General features: G+C 38.5%; 1 protein-coding gene across 14 annotated transcripts in view; it reads right to left on the minus strand.

Annotated features, from left to right (window-relative positions):
- BCAS3 (BCAS3 microtubule associated cell migration factor) overlaps positions 1–19,253 on the minus strand; it is a 754,554-nt gene that overhangs the window by 205,488 nt on the left and 529,813 nt on the right. For 2 of the 14 annotated variants that reach the window (XM_078373710.1, XM_078373706.1), the window contains one exon: positions 1,494–17,751. The exons of the other annotated variants lie outside the window; for them this stretch is intronic. In XM_078373710.1, coding sequence (XP_078229836.1) covers positions 17,747–17,751 — 5 coding nt within the window. In that variant the 3' untranslated portion in view covers positions 1,494–17,746. Of the gene's footprint in view, positions 1–1,493; positions 17,752–19,253 lie in introns of those variants that run through there. 14 annotated transcript variants of the gene reach the window in all.

A 19,253-nucleotide genomic window follows, 5' to 3' on the forward strand; every position in this document is an offset into this window, starting at 1 on the left:
TTTGTTGCCCAGGCTGGTCTTAAACTCCTGGGCTCAAGTGATTCTCCCACCCCAGCTTCCCAAAGTGCTAGGATTACAGATGTAAGTCATCACACCTCACCTCAGATCCTTTTTTTTTGAGATGGAGTTTCGCTCTTGTTACCCAGGCTGGAGTGCAATGGCGCGATCTCGGCTCACTGCAATCTCCGCCTCCTGGGTTCAGGCAATTCTCCTGCCTCAGCCTCCTGAGCAGCTGGGATTACAGGCACGCACCACCGTGCCCAGCTAATTTTTTGTAATTTTAGTAGAGACGGGGTTTCACCATGTTGACCAAGATGGTCTCGATCTGTTGACCTCGTGATCCACCCGCCTCGGCCTCCCAAAGTGCTGGGATTACAGGCTTGAGCCACCGCGCCCGGCCACCTCAGATTCTTTTTAAAGCAAATTGCTATACTCCATCAGGAACTATTCCAACTAGGGCTGCAATGACAGAAGATAAGACCCCGTCCTCCTGGAGGTTATATTCTATTATCAGGCTCTACCTGGTCATCTTATTTCCCTCTCATTTCAAGTGCTCCATGGCTAGGATAAGTTTATTCTATGCCTAAAGCATAAAGCCTACTGCAGACAATGCCATATGCCCTCTGTGCTGCTGCTTTCTGTTCCACTACACAGACACAAGGCATGGTATCAGTGCTCCCAAGAAAGGTAGCAAGCTTCAGCCCTCGTATGGTACAGAAGTGCATCACTTACTACTGGGCCCTCTGAGTTGTTTCCTCATATTTGCAAGGTACCTGTCCTTCAGGTGATCTGACAATCAAGTCTGGATGTGCAGTGTGCTACTTACCCTGAGGCAAGAGAGAATTTTCATTATTTCTTTCATATCTTCTGACAACACTGGGCCAGAATTTTAGCCAAATGATTTCTACCCAGTGGCTCCCAGTTTAACAGTACACTGGCTCAGAACTTATTTATGACAGCTTGTTGGCTGAATAGTTTAATCTCTTATCTGGGGCCATAATCATTTTCCTGTCTTGGTTTATTTTCCAAGATTTTTTTTAAGTGAAATAATACATCATTATCTGAGACTTCTCATTAGAAGGAGAAAAGAGAATATTAGAAAGCTCTTGGGATTAATATAAAAATGTACGACAGCTTCTCTGAGCTTTTAATCGGTCCTTCACAACAAGTCCCTTACCCTAATGACTTAATGATGTTTGGCAAAACGGTGCACTCAATCTGGCCTCGGACTCCAGAATATCTCAATACCAGGAATTAATTACATGGAAACTCTGTGTGTCTCTAAAAAAAAAAAATCCCAGATTGCTACAGCTTGCAGATATATTTTTATGAAACATCACAGAGAATACAAAGAACTCTCCATTATAAATGACTTAACATTCTGCTGAAAGTGTCTCAAGTGAGTGCTTCTAGATGATGCCACTAGGCCTATAACAAATTGGGCTGCCAAAAAAAAAAAAGAGCGAGAAAGAGAAAAACAGTGACATTTTACCTGTAGTTTTCTAGTAAGGACAGACATCCCCTCCTGCCCTCTGGAGTTCATAATGTTATCCTTGTGTTAATGACCACACACAGCAGACAGATTCAGTCTTTCTGTTTTTCTTTCTTGTAGAATGATTTCCCTAAAGCCAATGTTGGGCAAAATGCCACTAATACCGCCATAAATCCCCCGCAGTGCTTGAAGGGAGAGGCAAGAGATAGAGGGTTAGGAGGTAATCAAGCTTACAGATTAAGCCTTAGTAAAGCTACAAGATGAGCACAGCTCTTGGTGTTTATTAACTCTTCTGGTACTGAACACTCCTTCCCCACCTCATGGCACAAAACACAAAGGTCTTTTCATCAATGGACCTCAAAGGCTGGCCTGGAAGTTCCAAGAACAGCATCTCTATTGGGGCTTTCTCTGGTGTCCACTACCATCAGGCAACAGTTCCTACTTTTCCACATAACGTTAAAATTATCCATGACTGCAGGCAATGACATTTTTCTATCCATGCATTGACATCTGTGAGGGCAAAGTATTGTAGGTATTGGATTGTAGATTTAAAAAAAAGCAAAGCATTTTTTTGGTGACAATAGGAGTCTGGAATAGAAAAAACTTAAAATAAGAACAAAAACAGAAATTCAATTTTAAAGACAAAGAAAAACAAATTAAATAGCTGTTTCTAGCAAGGTCTTCTCTACTAATCTACCTGGGTGGAGATTTCTAAGGTTAGAGTCTTTTTTCTGTTAACTAAAAAATGCTAATGTTAGGCTGACAGCCTAATTTACCTAGTAATGGCATTTTTAGACACTTGGTGCGTTAAACCAGATCCAATAACGCCTTCTCACCTCTTGAATTTCTCAACCTAAATCCAGGAAAAAGTCATATCATTTTTTAGAGTGTAATAATTAATTATAGGACGTCTGGAATAAATGGATGCTCATTACTTTGCAAAGCTCCAGTGTCTTCATATAGGGTGTGTCAGCTTCATTTCTTCTTTCCACATTTTGACATCTTAAAGGGCTATACTCAGGGTGTTAAATTTGGGGGTACTAATTCCTGAGGAATATTTCATTTTAAGCCATGGAAAATTTCCCACCTTTATTTGAAAAATTATATTCCTTTAACCTCACAACTTAAAAGTTATATCAATTACCCAGCTGAACAAAAACAATTTTATAATATAAATTTGTATTGTAACATTGTTAAATGAATTAGATAACAATGACTATGGCTTCCCAATCATATTTTAAGATAGATAAATCTGTACTTTATTGATAGCAGAAGCAGATAACCCTAATCACTAAACACCAGCATGATCTGGTTTCTGTAGGATAATGACCCATCTCTATATTCATAACAACAATCTCATTCATCATAATTCACATTAAAAAAAGAACAACTCTAGTCAACCTAATGGAAGAAACGTGTGAAAAGTGATTGGATGGGTAAAACTCTGTATGCAGCTGGAGAGTCCTAATTGATTATATTGTGCTGCAACTAAGCCTTCTGCTTGTACATCAGATCTTTATCTAACTACATTTCAATTGATTTTCGCTGATAGTCTTTTTTCTTATGTCTAAGGTTTAAAGTACTAACCTAATAAAAGCATAAAAGACTTTGTAATACAGATTTCAAAATATAATGTCCAAGCAGGACTTCCATGGAATAAGATGGCGGATTGAGTATATACAGCCCACCAAACCAGAACCTGTGAATTTTAATTTAAAATAAAAAAAGAAAGATTGGGATTAAAGTCTGTATTTGAAGAGTCTGAAGCAAAATACCAAGGCAAACATTCAAAGATGCAAGCATGTGTCCAATTATTTTTATCATAGAATGTAGAGATGTAGGAAAAAAGATTACCCATATAGAAGCTATAATAGTTGAATGTAATATACATATTCAATTGGTTTAGTCCAAAATCAAAATGCCATGAATTTAGCTCTCTCATTAAATAATGACGGGCTTGGAAACAAGTCAGGTCAACCGATAGATACTATATAACTTCCACTTGAAAGACCTACTAAATTAATTGGTATACTAAATTTTAAAATCTCAAAATAGCACTGCTGAACATAATATAGAATGAGAGTATAAACCACCATCCTTGAGAATATATTTTGATAGTTTAATTACACACACTAAGTTGGATATATTTAAAGTACACCACTTAGAAGTTTTAACATATGTATATACCCATGAAATCATCACCACAATCAAGGTAATGAACATAGTATAGTCATCACTGCCAAAGGTTAAATCATGCCCCGTTTTAATCCATCTCTCTTCTTGCCCCATTTGTATACCCAGGAAACCACTTCCTGCTTTCAATTACCACAGATTAGTTAGCATCTTCTAGCAATGAAACCATACAGCAAATATTCATTTGTCCTGGCTGCTTTTACTTATTTGAGATCTACCCATATTATTGCATTTATCAAGAATTCATTCCTGTTTACTGCTGAGTAGTATTCCATTTTATAGATAAATGCCAATTTGTTTCTCCATTTACCTGTTAAGGGACACTGGTTTATTTCCAGTTCTTGACTACTACAAGTGTATATAGCTGATACTCAACTTTCATGTACGATTCTTATATGGACAAATGCCTTTATTTCTCTTGGTTAGATATTTAGAAATGAAATGGCTAGATCATATGACAAGTGCATGTTTAATGTTTTAAGAAACTACCAAGGAATTTTCCAAAATGTTTGTACAATTTTCTATTTCCAAAAGTGATGTACAAGAGCTCCAGTTCTCTATGTCCTTGCCCCAGACTAGGTGTGATCAGCATTTTAAATTTTGGAATATCTAATAAGCACGCAGTGGGATCTCATTTTCATTTTAATTTGAAAATCTCTAAGGACTAATGGTATTCAACATCTATATATATATTCTTGGGTCAAATCTTTTCAAATTATTTGCCTGTTTTAAAAAATAAAAGATTGAGGCCAGAGTGCAGTGGTTCATGCCTATAATCCTGGCACTTTGGGAGGCTGCGGCAGGAGGATCATTGGAGCCCAGAAGTTCAAGACCTGCCTAGGCACTATATAACGGGAGCCTGTCTCTACGAATAGTTTCAAAAATTGTTTGGGCATGACTGTAGTTCTAGCTACTTGGAAGGCTAAGGTGGGAGGATCACTTGAGCCTGGGAGGTAGAGCCTGTAGTGAACCATCATAGCACCACTGCACTCCAGCCTGTGCGACATAGGGAAACCCTATCTTTAAATAAATAAACAAACAAACAAATAAATAAATAAACAGATTGACATTACACAATTTTCAACCTGTCAGAAAAAACAAATCATAGACAATGCGGGGAAAGGGCCTTGGCCTTTTGAGGGTTGGGTTAATTTTTTCTTTTACTATCAGGAAATAAGACTAAAAATTATACCATTGAGTAAAATGAAAACAAAAATAGGGAGAAAAAAATTTCTGGGCAAATAGCTTTTATATGTATCAAGCCAGAATAAAAATATATATATTAGCCATATATATTAAATATATACATAATATATTACATAACCATATGCATATATGGATATATACATATATCACCTGATTTTTAGTCTTATTTCCTGAGAGTAAAAGAAAAAATGAATGCAACCCTCAAAAGGCCAAGGCCTTGTCCCCCACACTGTCTGTGATTTATTTTTTCTGACAGGTTGAAAATTGTGTAATATCAATCTTTTTATTTATATATATCACCTTATAAATAAGGTGGACAGTTTAAGGAACAATATTTTCTCTACATTTTAAATTTCTCCAAATTTACTTTTCTTTTTTCTTCTCTTTTCGAGACAGGGTCTTTCTCTCCCAGGCTGGAGTGCAGTGGCCAATCACAGCTCATTGCAGCCTTCCCTTCCAAGGCTTAAGCAATCCTCCCACCTAAGCCTCTGGAGTAGCTGGGACTACAGGCACATACTTCCACACCCAGCTAACGTTCTGTTACTTTTTGTAGAGCTGGGGTCTCACTCTGCTGTCCAGGATGGATTCTAACTCCTAGACTCAAGCAACCCTTCTGCCTCAGTCTCCCAAAGTGCTAGGATTCCAGGTGTGAACCAGCATGCCTGGTCTCAAACTTACCCATTTTTAAATTCAGTTGTTTTTGTTCTTATTCTAGAGTTCTGAGTTTTTTATATTTATATATTTGGATACAAGTCCTTTATCAGTTGGGTGACTGTAAAATACTTTCTCCCCGCGTGTAGCTTCCATTAATGTTTTCTCCCAGTGAACCATGGTGTACTGTTGGTGGGAATGTGAATTAGTACAGCCATTATAGCAAACAGTATTGCAGTTCCTGTAAAAATTAAAAATATAGCTATCCTATAATCTAGCTGTGACAGCTTTGAAATTATTCCAAACATTCACATAATTTGCTACATTGGTGACCTATCTTTTGCTAAGATAAAAACATGGAGTATAATGCCCTTCCTCATGACAATGTTATGTCACACCTTATCAGATCACATATGAGAGTTATCAGTCTCAACCACTGGACTTCAAAATACATGTAAACCCAAGATTTTTTTTTTTTCCACTGTCACCCAGGCTGGAGCACAATGACACAATCATAGCTCACTGCAGCCACAAACTCCAGTGATCCTCCTGCCTCAGTCTCCTGAGTAGCTAGGACTATGGCCATGCACCACCACACCCAGCTGATTTTTAAATTTTTTACAAAGTTGGGGTCTCACTAAGTTGCTCAGGCTGGTCTCAAACTCCTGCCAACAGTGATTCTCCTGCCTCAGCCTCCCTAATTGCTGGGATTACAGGTGTGAGCCACCATGGCTGGCCTAACCTCAGGACTTTGACAAGACATACTGAGACCTCAGGATGCAGCAGAACTACTCTTTGTCAGCCTTCAAGCTATTCTCCAAAGTCTCACCTGCCAACACCTGCAGCACTCACTAGTGTAGAAGGACTTGTGTGCAGTCAAAATATCGCTCCTGAGAAGCTCTCATAGCTCTCATAGTACATGTCAAACCTTGATTAGACTTTACTTCCATGGAGGCCTGATTCTATCCTAATTGAGTTACCAGATTTCATCAATTGGACTCTAAATAAAATGGAACTCACTGTGTCTATCGAGTGTATTCCCTACAAGATTTGTTCTCATTTTCTCCCCCCTCTTTGAGCATTGCAGGGGAGCAGGAAAGAGAATCTCTTCGTATAGTAATATACCATGTGATTACTGAAATCATACTTTGGCCATCTCTTTATTTTAACCACAGAAACCATAAGCACTCCTAAAATTGGATATATACACAAAGGAAAGGAAATTAGTGTGTTGAAGAGATATTTTGCACTCTCATGTTTATTATAGCACTATTCACACAGCCTAAGTGTGGAATCAACCTAAGTGTCCATCAACAGACGAACACATAAAAAGAAAATGTGGCACATATACACAATGGAATACTATTCGGCCTTAAAAAAGAAGGAAATCCTGTCATTTGTGACAACATGGATGAGCTTGGAGGACCTTATGCTAAGTGAAATGAACCAGGCATGTAAGGACAAATGCCCTATGATCTCAATTATGCATGGATTTGATAAACAAGTTCACAGAAGCAGAGAGTAGAATGGTGGTTATCAGAGGCTGGGGTGAGGGAAATGGTGAGATGTAGGTCAAATGGTACAACGTTTTAGTAAGAAGGAATAAGACTATAGTTAATAATTTCCTGTTCATACAGTGAATATACTGTATATTTCAAAACTGCTGAGAATAAATTTCAAGTGTTCCTACCACACACAAAAACAAACATGTTGTACATTACAAATATATAATTTTTATTTGTAAATTTTTAAAAATTAATTTTCTTCCAATATGTGAAAATCCATTAACAGAATCACTAGAGGAACTGACTTTCTTGATTTTGATGAAGTCCAATATCCATTTTCAAAAGTGGATTATACTATTGGTGTTAAAATGAAGAACTAAGGTTTGAGTTTCCACTATTGTTTTTCTGTTTTTATTTAAATAATTTCCGCTTTGATCCATGTTATAGTTTTTGGGTTTTTGTTTGTTTGAGCCAGGTTCTTGCTCTGTCACCCAGGCTGGAGGGCAGTGGCATGATCTTGGTTCACTGCAACCTCTGCCTCCCAAGTTCAAATGATTCTCATGCCACAACCTCCCATGTAGCTGGGACTACAGGTGTGCACCACTAAGCCTGGCTAATTTTTTTTATTTTTAGTAGAGATGGGATTTCAGTGTTGGCCAGGCTGGTCTCAAATCAGCTCCTGGCCTCAACTGATCTGCCCGCCTTGGCCTCCCAAAGTGCTGGGATTACAGGTGTGAACCATCATGCCCAACCTCAAAACAATTTCTAATTTTCCTTTTTATTTCTTAAATCCATGAGTTATCTAGACATGTTAGATTGCAAATACTTGGTGATGTTTCCAAATCTCTTGTGGCTACTGATTTTTAATTTAATTCCATTGTGGTCAGAAGATACTTTGTTTGACTTAAATCCTTTAAATTTATTGAGGCTTACTTTAGGACTCAGAATGTGTTGTAATAAATAGTTTGTGTGCAAAAGAAGGTGGTTCTGCTGTTAGCAGTGTGGTTTTTTTTTGTTTTTTTGTTGTTTTTTTTAATAAATCTCAACTAGAGTAAGTCAGTAATCAATGTTATCCTAAATATTCTATTTCCTTCTTGCTGATTCTTTGTCTATTCTATTGAGGACTGAGAAAGAGATGTTGGGTCTCCAACTATAACTGTGTGTTTACTTAATTCTACATGCAGTTCTATCAGTTTTGTTTCATGTGTTTTGAAGCTCTGTAATGAGCCAGACATTTAGATTTGATATGTTCTCTTCATGAACTGACTCTTTTGTAATTATGAAATGTTTCCTTACTCTGTGATAATATTTGTTGCTCTGAAGTCTACTTTGTCTATTAATATGGCCATTCCTTGGCCATACTGCCTAAAGTAATTTATAAATTCAATGCTATCCCCATCAAGCTACCAATGACCTTCTTCATGGAACTGGAAAAAAACACCTTAAACTTCATATGGAACCAAAAGAGAGCCCGCATAGCCAAGTCAATTCTAAGCAAAAAGAACACAGCAGGAGGCATCACACTACCAGACTTCAAACTATACGACAAGGCTACAGTAATCAAAACAGCATGGTACTGAATGGAAGAGGACAGAGACCTTGGAGACAACACAACCTATCTACAACCACCCGATAATTGACAAACCTGACAAAAACAAGCAATGGGGAAAGGATTCCCTGTTTAATAAATGGTATTGGGAAAACTGGCTAGCTATGTGCAGAAAGCAGAAACTGGACCCCTTCCTGACACCTTACACTAAAATTAACTCCAGATGGATTAAAGACTTAAACATAAGACCTGGCACCATAAAAACCCTAGAAGAAAATCTAGGCAAAACCATTCAGGACATAGGAGTAGGCAAGGACTTCATGACCAAAACACCAAAAGCATTGGCAACAAAAGCCAAAATAGACAAATGGGACCTAATCAAACTCCACAACTTCTGAACGGCAAAAGAAACAGTCATTAGAGTGAATCTCACAACCAACAGAATGGGAAAAAATTTTTGCAGTTTACCCATCTGACAAAGGGCTGATATCCAGAATTTACAAAGAACTCAAACAGATTTACAAGAAAAAAACAAACTAGCCCAGTCAAAAGTGGGCAAAGGATATGAACAGACACTTTACAAAAGAAGACATACATGAGGCCAACAAACATATGAAAAAATGCTCATCGTCACTGGTCATCAGAGAAATGCAAATCAAAACTACATTGAGATACCATCTCCCGCCAGTTAGAATGGTGATTATTAAAAAATCTGGAGACAACAGATGCTAGAGAGGATGTAGAGAAATAGGAACAGATTTACACTGCTGGGGGGAGTGTAAACTAGTTCAACCATTGTGGAAGACAGTGTGGCGATTCCTCAAGGACCTAGAAAGAGAAATTCCATTTGACCCAGCAATCCCATTACTGGGTATATATCCAAAGGATTATAAATCATTCTACTATAAGGACATATGCACATGAATGTTCACTGCAGCACTGTTTACAACAGCAAAGACCTGGAACCAACCCAAATGCCCATCAATGATAGACTGGACAAGGAAAATGTGGCACATATACACCATGGAATGTTATGCCACAATCAAAAATGACAAGTTCGTGTCCTTTGTAGGGGCATGGATGAACCTGGAAACCATCATTCTCAGCAAACTGACACAAGAACAGAAAATGAAATACCGCATGTTCTCACTCATAGGTGGGTGCTGAACAATGAGAACACATGGACACAGGGAGGGCAGCACTACACACTGGGGTCTGTTGGGGGAACAGGGGAGGGACAGCAGGTGGTGGGAAGTTGGGGAGAGATAGCATGGGGAGAAATGGCAGATATAGGTGAAGGGGAGGAAGGTAGCAAATCACACTGCCATGTGTGTACCTATGCAACAATCTCGCATGTTCTTCACATGTACCCCAAAACCTAAAATGCAAATATATATATATATATATCCATTCCTGCTTTTTAAAGCTTAGTGTTTGCTTGGTGTGGTGGCTCACACTGGTAATCACAGCACTTTGGGAGGCCAAAGTAGGAGAATCACTTAAGTCCTGAAGTTCAAGAACAGCCTGAGCAACACAATGAGACTCCATTGTTTTTTTCTTTCTTTTTGTTCCAACTGAGACAGAGTCTTGCTCTGTCACCCAGGCTGCAGTGCAATGGCTCGATCTCAGCTCACTGCAACCTCTGCCTCCTGGGTTCAAGCAATTCTCCTGCCTCAGCCTCCTAACTGGGACTACAGGAACATGCCACATACTTGGCTAATTTTTGTATTCTTAGTAGAAACAGAGTTTCGCCATGTTGGCCAGGATGATCTCCATCTCCTGACCTCGTGATCCATGCGCCTTGGCCTCCCTACAAGCTGGGATTACAGGCATGAGCCACTGTGCCCAGCTGAGACTCCATTTCTACTAAAAGAAAAAATTTTTTTAAATTAGCAGGTCATGGTGGCACATGCCTGAGCTATTCAGGAAGCTGAAGCAGGAGGATGACTTGAGCCCAGGAGTTTGAGGTTGCAGTGAGCTATATAATCGTGTCACTGTATACCAGCCTCAGCAACAGAGACAGACTCTATTTAAAAATAAAATAAAATTAGTGCTAGCATAATATATTATTATTCCCACCCTTCTGCTTTTGTCCTATTCATATTTTTATAGTTAGGTGAGATTTCTATCAGCAGGATATAGTTGAATCTTGCCTTTTTTAATCCAATCTAACATTTTCTGTCTTTTAATTGGGTGTTTTGACCATTTACATTCAATATGACTTTTGATATGGCTAAGTTTAAATCTGCCATATTGCTAAATGTTTTCTATTAGTTCATATATTCTTTGTTCCATTCTCTCTTTTTTGTTCCCATGAGACTTCTTTTGGATCTATTGAATATTTTTAGGATGCCATTTTATCTCATTTGTTAACTGATTAGCTACACCTGTTATTTTAGAGGCTGCTTTACAATGTATAGCATATATTTGTAACTTATCCAACTCTACACATTTAGGATGTATTATACCACTTCATATACAGTGTAAGAACCTTACAACATTTTTCTCTTTGTCACTCATTAAAAGCAATTAAATTATGAGGTGCCTTGGATCTTGCTTTTAAGGCAAGGAAGGCTAGAGAAGTTTAGTGAAAATTTTGCCCCACGTTTGACATAAAAATCCTGTATTTGTTTACCTGCAAATTATGAGATTTCCCAATCTGGCCAATGGGAACAGAAATTACTCTCAGTGCTGCATAAGTGCCAGTGAATGTTCCTTCTGATCTTTTTAAGTGGCTCTTTCCTGGAACTTGGGTATTTTCCCATGTGCTCAGCTGAAGGCTTGCAGGATGTCCTCTGTAGATATCTAGAATGTTCTTTTTGTGTGTAGCTCTTTCCTCTCGGGGAATCTGCCCTGTGAACTCTAGCCACCTCAGCCTCCCCAGCCTCCCACCTCTATCTCTTCCACTCAGGAAGACTGCTATACTCCACCTGGATTTCCCCTCCATTCAATATGTACTGGGACAAGCTAGGACAATTGTAGGGCTCACTTCATTTGTTTCCCGTCTTTCAGGGTTCACTATCCTTAACTGCCTGTTACCCAAGACCTTGAAAACCATTACATCATATCATTGTTCAGTTTGTTTCAGGTGGAAGGGTAAGTCTGGTGCCTGCATTTATTGAAGGCCTTGTAAAATTCGGTGTGTGGAATGCCCGTTGGCCAGGCGCAGTAGCTCACAAACCTAATCCTAGCACTTTGGGAGGCTGAGGGCGGATCACCTGAGGTCAGGAGTTCAAGACCAGCCTGGCCAACATGGTGAAATCCCGTCTCTACTAAAAATACAAAAATTAGCCAGGCGTGGTGGTACGCATCTTTACAGGTACTTGGGAGGCTGAGGCACATGAATGGCTTCAACCAGGGAGGTGGAGGTTGCAATGAGCCAAGATCCAGGGCAACAGAACAAAACTGTCTCAAAAAAAAAAAAGGGGGGGGTGGGGGGAAGGAATGTTAATTATTTCATTTTCAGAAAAATCAACTCATAGAAACTGGATCAAAATCTATTTTAAATGAGATACGTAAAAATGGTCCAATATCCATAGATATTCTTGGCTTAAAAAAACCCCTCAATTCATTATCTTATCACCACCACCATTGTCTGCAACTCAAATGGTCTTTAACGTATGTTTAACAAATGAAAAAGTATAATAATATTTCTGACTTTGTGTTTATTTATATAGGTTGGTGTGAATGTTTCTAAAATACATTGAGGAATCCTTAAAAGAATTCTATCTCAGCAGGGCTAGCGCCTGTAATCCTAGCACTTTCAGAGGCCAAGATGAGAGGATCACTTGAGGCCAGGAGTTTGAGACCAGCATGGTCAACACAACAAAACCTCATCTCAATTGTTAAAAAAAAAAAAAAAAGAATCCTATCTCATTGCACAGTTGGTTATACATATACAAAAATCTCAAACAAAGCTATTATGCTTCTGTGTAAAGGACTGTTACCTTTATCCTAGACTTCTTTAAAACTGTTAGGCTTAATATGATTTGCCATTTTGTTTCAAGTAAAATATTTTAAACATCATTTAAAAGTGGGCTTAAAGGTAGCAATTTACAGTTAAAATGTGTTTTAGTATTGTCTGAACATAAGAATGACATAGGTATTAAAATTGTTGAGAAAATATCTTTCTTGATGGTGATATCTTAATAATATGAAATACATTCTAATGTCAAATAATCTATTGGCTGGAAGTACAATGAGAATCCCTGTATATTGCTCCTCAAAATAAATATTAATTTTTGGAGGATTTGTTTAAGAGCAAGTCCCTGTCTGATCTCACTCAGCACATGTGAGAATATTTATCCACACTTGTACCTTGAGAGGTGAGACTTTTCCATTTGTGGGCATTAGGAAACTAGGAAAAATGGTCAGAAATCAGTTTACACTACTCTAGACATTTCAGCATCCTTCTATCACTCTAGGTTATGTTTGAGGTGAATATAAGTTATTGCAAAACCATACTATATAATGATAACATAAGGTATGAGCAGTTATATTTACAATGACTATAAGCCTTCAGAAGAAGTTAATGAACTGCGACTGACCTTGATCGCTGACTCAGATCCTGCAGCACAGGGCAGAACCTGCTCCTTCTCCCACATTTGCCAACCTTTGCTACAACAGCAATCAATTTGCTGTCTTGATCTTTCAAGCATATCATACATTTTTTGATCTACCATTAAGCCTCAAACTTGTGGCCTAATTAAATTACTGGGGGAAAAACCTCTGGAATTCTACACTTTGGCAGGAGGGAAAATTCGAGATAAATATTTGAAAAGGTAAGAAAATTATGACCTAATCTCCAGGCGTTCAGTGTCGCTGTTAAGAATAAATTAGCCTTCATTTGATTGCATTTATTTTTTACGCAACAGAGTTGGCCCATTTTGTAGCATGGTAATTCAATGCCAAATACAAAATGTAGAAGAGAGAAACAGAAAAGGCTCAAGGAGGCTGGGTGCAGTGGCTCACACATGTAATCCCAGCACTTTGAGAGGCCAAGGTGGGTGAATCACAAGATCAGGAATTCGAGATCAGCCTGGTGAAATTTCGTCTCTACTAAAAATAAAATAAAATAAAATAAATTTTAAAAAAAGCTGGGCATAGTGGTGGGTGCCTGTAATCCCAGCTACTAGGGAGGCTAAGGCAGGAGAATGGCTTGAACCTGGAAGGTGGAGGAAGATGCAGTGAGCTGAGATCGTGCCACTGCACTCCAGCCCTGGTGACAGAGTGAAACTCCATCTCAAAAAAAAAGAAAGGAAAGAAAGGAAGGAGGGAGGGAGGGAGGGAAGGAAGGAACAAAGAGAAATAGAGAGAGAGAGAGAGAGAGAGAGAGAATAGGCTTAAAGAACAAGAGAAGTCCACATGGTAGATATAAATACATACAGAGTTGGAACAAGGAGTCATCAAAAAGATCTTCCAGAGTATGAGAGTTAACAGAGGAGAAACTGGGGAAGAATAGAAGAAAAGCCTAGAGTTAGATAAATCAAAAACAGACAGAAGGAGACAGATGGGAAAAAAGCAAAGTCAAACCCGACCCAGCAAATGAAACAAGTCAATACTTAATTTTGTCAGCGGGCATAAATTGCATTTGTCTACCATCAGGAGGCAGGCAGCGCTGCATCATACCAAAGAGGAGAGAAGTTAACCTACAGTTACAGCAAATGTCGAAATGCAGGTTTTGGCAGTGAGGCACGTGTACAAGTGTCTAAGATGGTGAAAAGTAGGCATGGGGAACAGAGATGACACTAGAAAGAGTAAAAGAAAATAGCTACAAATCATGAAAGCACTAAAAAATATAATGCAAATCACAGCCCTTCTCTTTGTATGGAGTGCCTTTCCAAATACTGCTACCTGTTCAAAGGTATCCCCTACAAGAAACCCCAGTCCTCATAAACAAAGTTTGTTTTCCAATGTCTGGGCTCCCACAGCATATGTATATAAAGCTCTTCTGTGTCATTTCCTTAAGTACCTTGTAGTGCAGTTTTTTAGATGTCTATTCTATTACACTGTAAACTACTTGAGTCAGGGGACCATCTTTTCTAGTACCTAGTGCCGAATGCCCAGGGTATAGCACAAGGTTTCACAGATACCTGCTAGACATTTCCTTTCACTCTCAAAAATCTAAGTATCTACAGTTCAAGGAGAGAGTGTAGTTCAGGTGAGAGACTGATAGCCAAAAGATCTGAATTTGAATTCTAGATCTGGCAATATCTTGCTGTATAATTTTAAGCCTGCATTGTTCATCTTTCTGAGTTTTATCTTCTTTTAAGGAAGTGGGACTAGATAAGGACTTTATCAGTGTTGCAATTCTAATATTATGATAAGCATTTACTCTTCGTGCCATTAATTTTGCAATTACTCACATAGTGCCTTGTGTTATCTCTTCATTTTTTAAGTAATTGAAATGCACTTATACCTCATCTTTTCCTAACTAAGGGTCCTTGAATTAGGAAAAGAACAAAGTTTTCTCACCTCCCGCGCTGCCATAAACCCAATTAGCATTCAATAAGTATTTACCTATTTCACAAAATAAATAGATTCTTTAAGGAAGTGCTCGGTTGGGCTCACGCCTATAATCCCAGCACTTTGGAAGGCCAAGGTGAGAGGATGGCTTGAGCCCAGGAGCTGGAGACCAGCCTGGGCAACATAGTGAGACTCCATCTCTACAATAACAACAACAAAATTAGCCGGTCATTGTGGCACACGCCTGTAGTCCCAACTACTCAGGAGGCTGAGGTGGGAGGATGACTCCAGCCTAGGAGTTGAAGGCCACGGTGAGCTATGATTGTGCCGCTACACTCTAGCCTGTGTGACAGAGTGAGAGGATGTCTCTAAAAGTAAAAAAATAATAATAATAATAAAAGTTCAGGCTGGATGCAGTGGCTCATACCTGTAATCCCAGCACTTTGAGAGGCCAAGGCAAGCAGATCACTTGAGGTCAGGAGTTCAAGACCAGCCTGGTCAACGTGGTGAAACCTCGTTTCCAATAAAAACACAAAAATTAGCCAGGTATGGCGACACATACCTGTAATCTTAGCTATTTGGGAGGCTGAGACAGGAGAATTGCTTGAACCCGGGAGGTGGAGGTTGCAGTGAGCCAAGATCATGCCACTGCATTTTAGCCTGAGAAACAGAGGAAGACTCAGTCTCAAAAAAAAAAAAAAAAAAAGATAATAATAAAATGTTTAGAAAAAGAAAAAGGAAATGCTTTATGGAACGATTTGCTATTAGAAGGGCCTGATGCAAACTGCCTTTTAACTAGTAAGTAGTTCAGGGGGAAGACCACGATGAAATTACAGTTAAATAAGCTACTTTATAGGACAAAAAATATGCCATGAGAGAATTCAAGGATTTTGCTTGTTGATAATCTGCCAAAAGGAATCCTGGGAAAGGTACTTTGTTTCGCGAAGACTAAACTAGCAATTATGGGGAAAAACTTATGAGACTTAGTTTCCCTCATTCATCAAGAAGCTGAAGTAGCAATTACCTACTTTAGCTATGATCGTTAACATCATAAGAATTATGTAGAGTCACTTGGTGGAAAGACAAAATTTGGATTTATAAAACCTCAGTTTGACTCCCAGCTCTATTGGTTAGTAACTATGCTGAAATAACCTAACATCACTAAGCTTCCATTTACTCATCTAAAAAATATAAAATAGTAATTCCTGCCTCTTTGAATGATTTCAAGTATTAATACAGGTAATTTAAGTGAAGAGTTCTCTATAAATTATAACTTTTTAAAAATAGAGAATAACTCTTTGAAAGAATAGAATAAATTTTTCTTTTTAAAATAGTTTTTTTTGAGACAGTGTCTCACTCTCGTTGTCCAGGCTGGAGTGCAATGGCGAGATCTCAGCTCACTGCAACCTCCACCTCCTGGGTTCAAGTGATTCTCCTGCCTCAGCCTACCAAGTAGCTAGGATTACAGGCATGTGCCATCTCACCTGGCTAATTCTGAATTTTTAGTAGAGACTGGGTTTCTCCTTGTTAGTCATGCTGGTCTTGAACTCCTGGCCTCAGGTGATCCGCCTGCCTCAGCCTCCCAAAGTGCTAGAATCATAGGCATGAACCACCATGACCAGCCTAAAAAGTTTTTTTAAAAAACGTTTTTTACTTTGGGAGGCCGAGGTGGGTGGATCTTGAGGTCAAGAGATCGAGACCATCCTGGTCAACAAGATGAAATCCTGTCTCTACTAAAAATACAAAAATTAGCTGGGCATGGTGGTGCGCACCTGTAGTCCCAGCTACTTGGGAGGCTGAGGAAGGATAATTGCTTGAACCCAGGAGGTGGAGGTTGCGGTGAGCCGAGATCATGCCATGGCACTCCAGTCTGGGTAACAGCGAAACTCCGTCTCAAAAAAAAAAAAAGTTTAAAAAAAAAAAAACAGAATAACTTTTTAAAAATAATGTAAATATGTACCTCAGAGTACATAATACTAATGAAAGTATATGTGGCCAGGATAAATATTGGTGGGCACTAAGGTTAAGTGCCCTTTTGGAGAGGATCTGGCTGCTTTGGTGAGTTCATTCTAATTCCTTTGGATCCCAAGGCTACCTTTGAGGGAAAAGTGTCTAATTTAAGTGCTACTGGTCCTAACAGAGCTTCCTTTGAAATATACCAGATAATTAGGGAAACTATTAGGGAAGGAAAGGGCATAAAAAAGGAGTAAGAATTGAATGGGTAGAAACTGTTACTGCTTCCCTTCTTCGAGGCAGGCCTGTCAGCACTCTGCTGCTTTAACAGCCACCTCCATGGAGAAACAACTAAGTAAGGATCAACACCATTCAATCTGAATGCCCATGTGGGGTTGGCTGGTTTGTTCACCTTTCCATAATGGACCAGGAAAGTGGTCCAATCAGGAAATGAATACCATGCTGAGGTTAACAGAACATTCTTATGAATGAACAGGTATCATATCTATCATTTGTGGATACTGACTCATAAGGAACTAGAATACTATGAAGCATGCTATCTGAATCCATTTTCTGCTGCTATATTTATGAAGAACAAAAGTTTATTTGGCTCACAGTTTTGAAGGCTGGGAAGTCCAAGAGCATGACACCAGCATCTGGTGAGAGTCATTCTTTCTCTTTTTTTTTTTTTTTTTTGTGGTATACGCAGGATGTTTAGACACATGGTGAGGGTCATTCTATGGTGGGAGATGGAAGGCAGAAGCAAGCACATGACAGAGTAAGAAAACTGATTTGAACTCACCTTTTAGTCAGAATCCCACTCTGTGATAACCAGCCCACTCTGCAACAACTAACCTACTCCTGCAATAACAGCATTAATTCATTCATGGGGGCGGAACCCTCATGATCTAATGGCCTTTTTTTTCTGGTAGGGATGGGGTCTCACTATGTTGTCAAGGCTAGTCCCTAACTTATGTCCTCAAATGTTCTCCTGTTTAGCCTCTCAAAGTGCTGGGATTACAGATGTGAGTCACTGTGTCCAGCCCTAATCACCTCTTAAAGGTTCCACCTCTTAACACCTTTTCACTGGGGATTACATTTCTAACACATAAACTCTGGGGACATATTGAAATCATAGCACATGTTTAATACAAAAACTACACTGAACATAATTTAGTATTTCTTTAAAAATTTAGAAGATCAATCAAAACCTTGCCATTGATTTGGAATTACTACACACATGATAGCATAGTAGTTCCATCTCTTTCTATTAAGGGCTTTCTAAATTTCCCAATATTGATGTTTCAAAAAAAAAGTCATATCTTTATCACTGATTTCAGTGCCCAAAAATCTGGTCATTTCAAATAAATCGTTGATTTATTTGAGCTTTTTAAAAATTCGTTTTACTTTTGGGTAGATGGAATATTACTACTTCTTAACCTACATTCCATAAAGGACTCTGAAATGAAACTTTTAAACTAAAGAAAGACTCTGGGAAGCTGTGCCCTGGAAAAACATACTGTAATTATACTTCAAGTCTAAAATATCTTGGTCATTCAAGTGTTAAGAGACTAGAAACCATCCCATCTCCTAATAGTTGAGAAGAACTGATCTGCAAAATTTTAGCATAGAAAAAACATTTTATTAAATAATATTTCTCATGTGTGCTGTAGGGCCTTACTCGTTTAATGGGAACAACATCTACCCTGGTAAATGTATTCTAGGTACTCACTATTATGACACATAATAGGTACTCAACAAATATTTGCTGAATGAATGTGAATAGAATGTTGCCTTAATCTTTTCCCAGACGAAGACTAAACTTACAGGATTACCTATAAACTTAAATGAAATATATATGTATATAATTTTATTAAGTAAAAAGCTCTAACATCATGTTGGTCCTCTTGAGTGTCCCAAATAACAACAAAAGGCAGAAACATTAAGAAGTAAATAATACATGTTTCTTTCTCATATTCCATCAGGAGTGGTTCCGTGGGTTGTAGCCTTGGCTAGAGAAGCTGTTCCTCCCCAAGGACGGCACTATGACATGGAATCAGTTTCAGAAAGAGAAATGTAGTCCTGAACTGGTTTACTTATTATTTTTGTTTTCAACAGTTAAAAGCTGAAAACTGCAAAATGTTATTGGGGAAGTCTGCTAAAATAAATGCAGAGTCCAAAAAAATCAGTGAACCATACCAATAAGGTTTATTACTGGAATCATTTGATCTTACTGCTG

Source organism: Callithrix jacchus, chromosome 5 (assembly GCF_049354715.1).
Source record: "Callithrix jacchus isolate 240 chromosome 5, calJac240_pri, whole genome shotgun sequence".
NCBI lineage: Eukaryota > Metazoa > Chordata > Mammalia > Primates > Cebidae > Callithrix > Callithrix jacchus.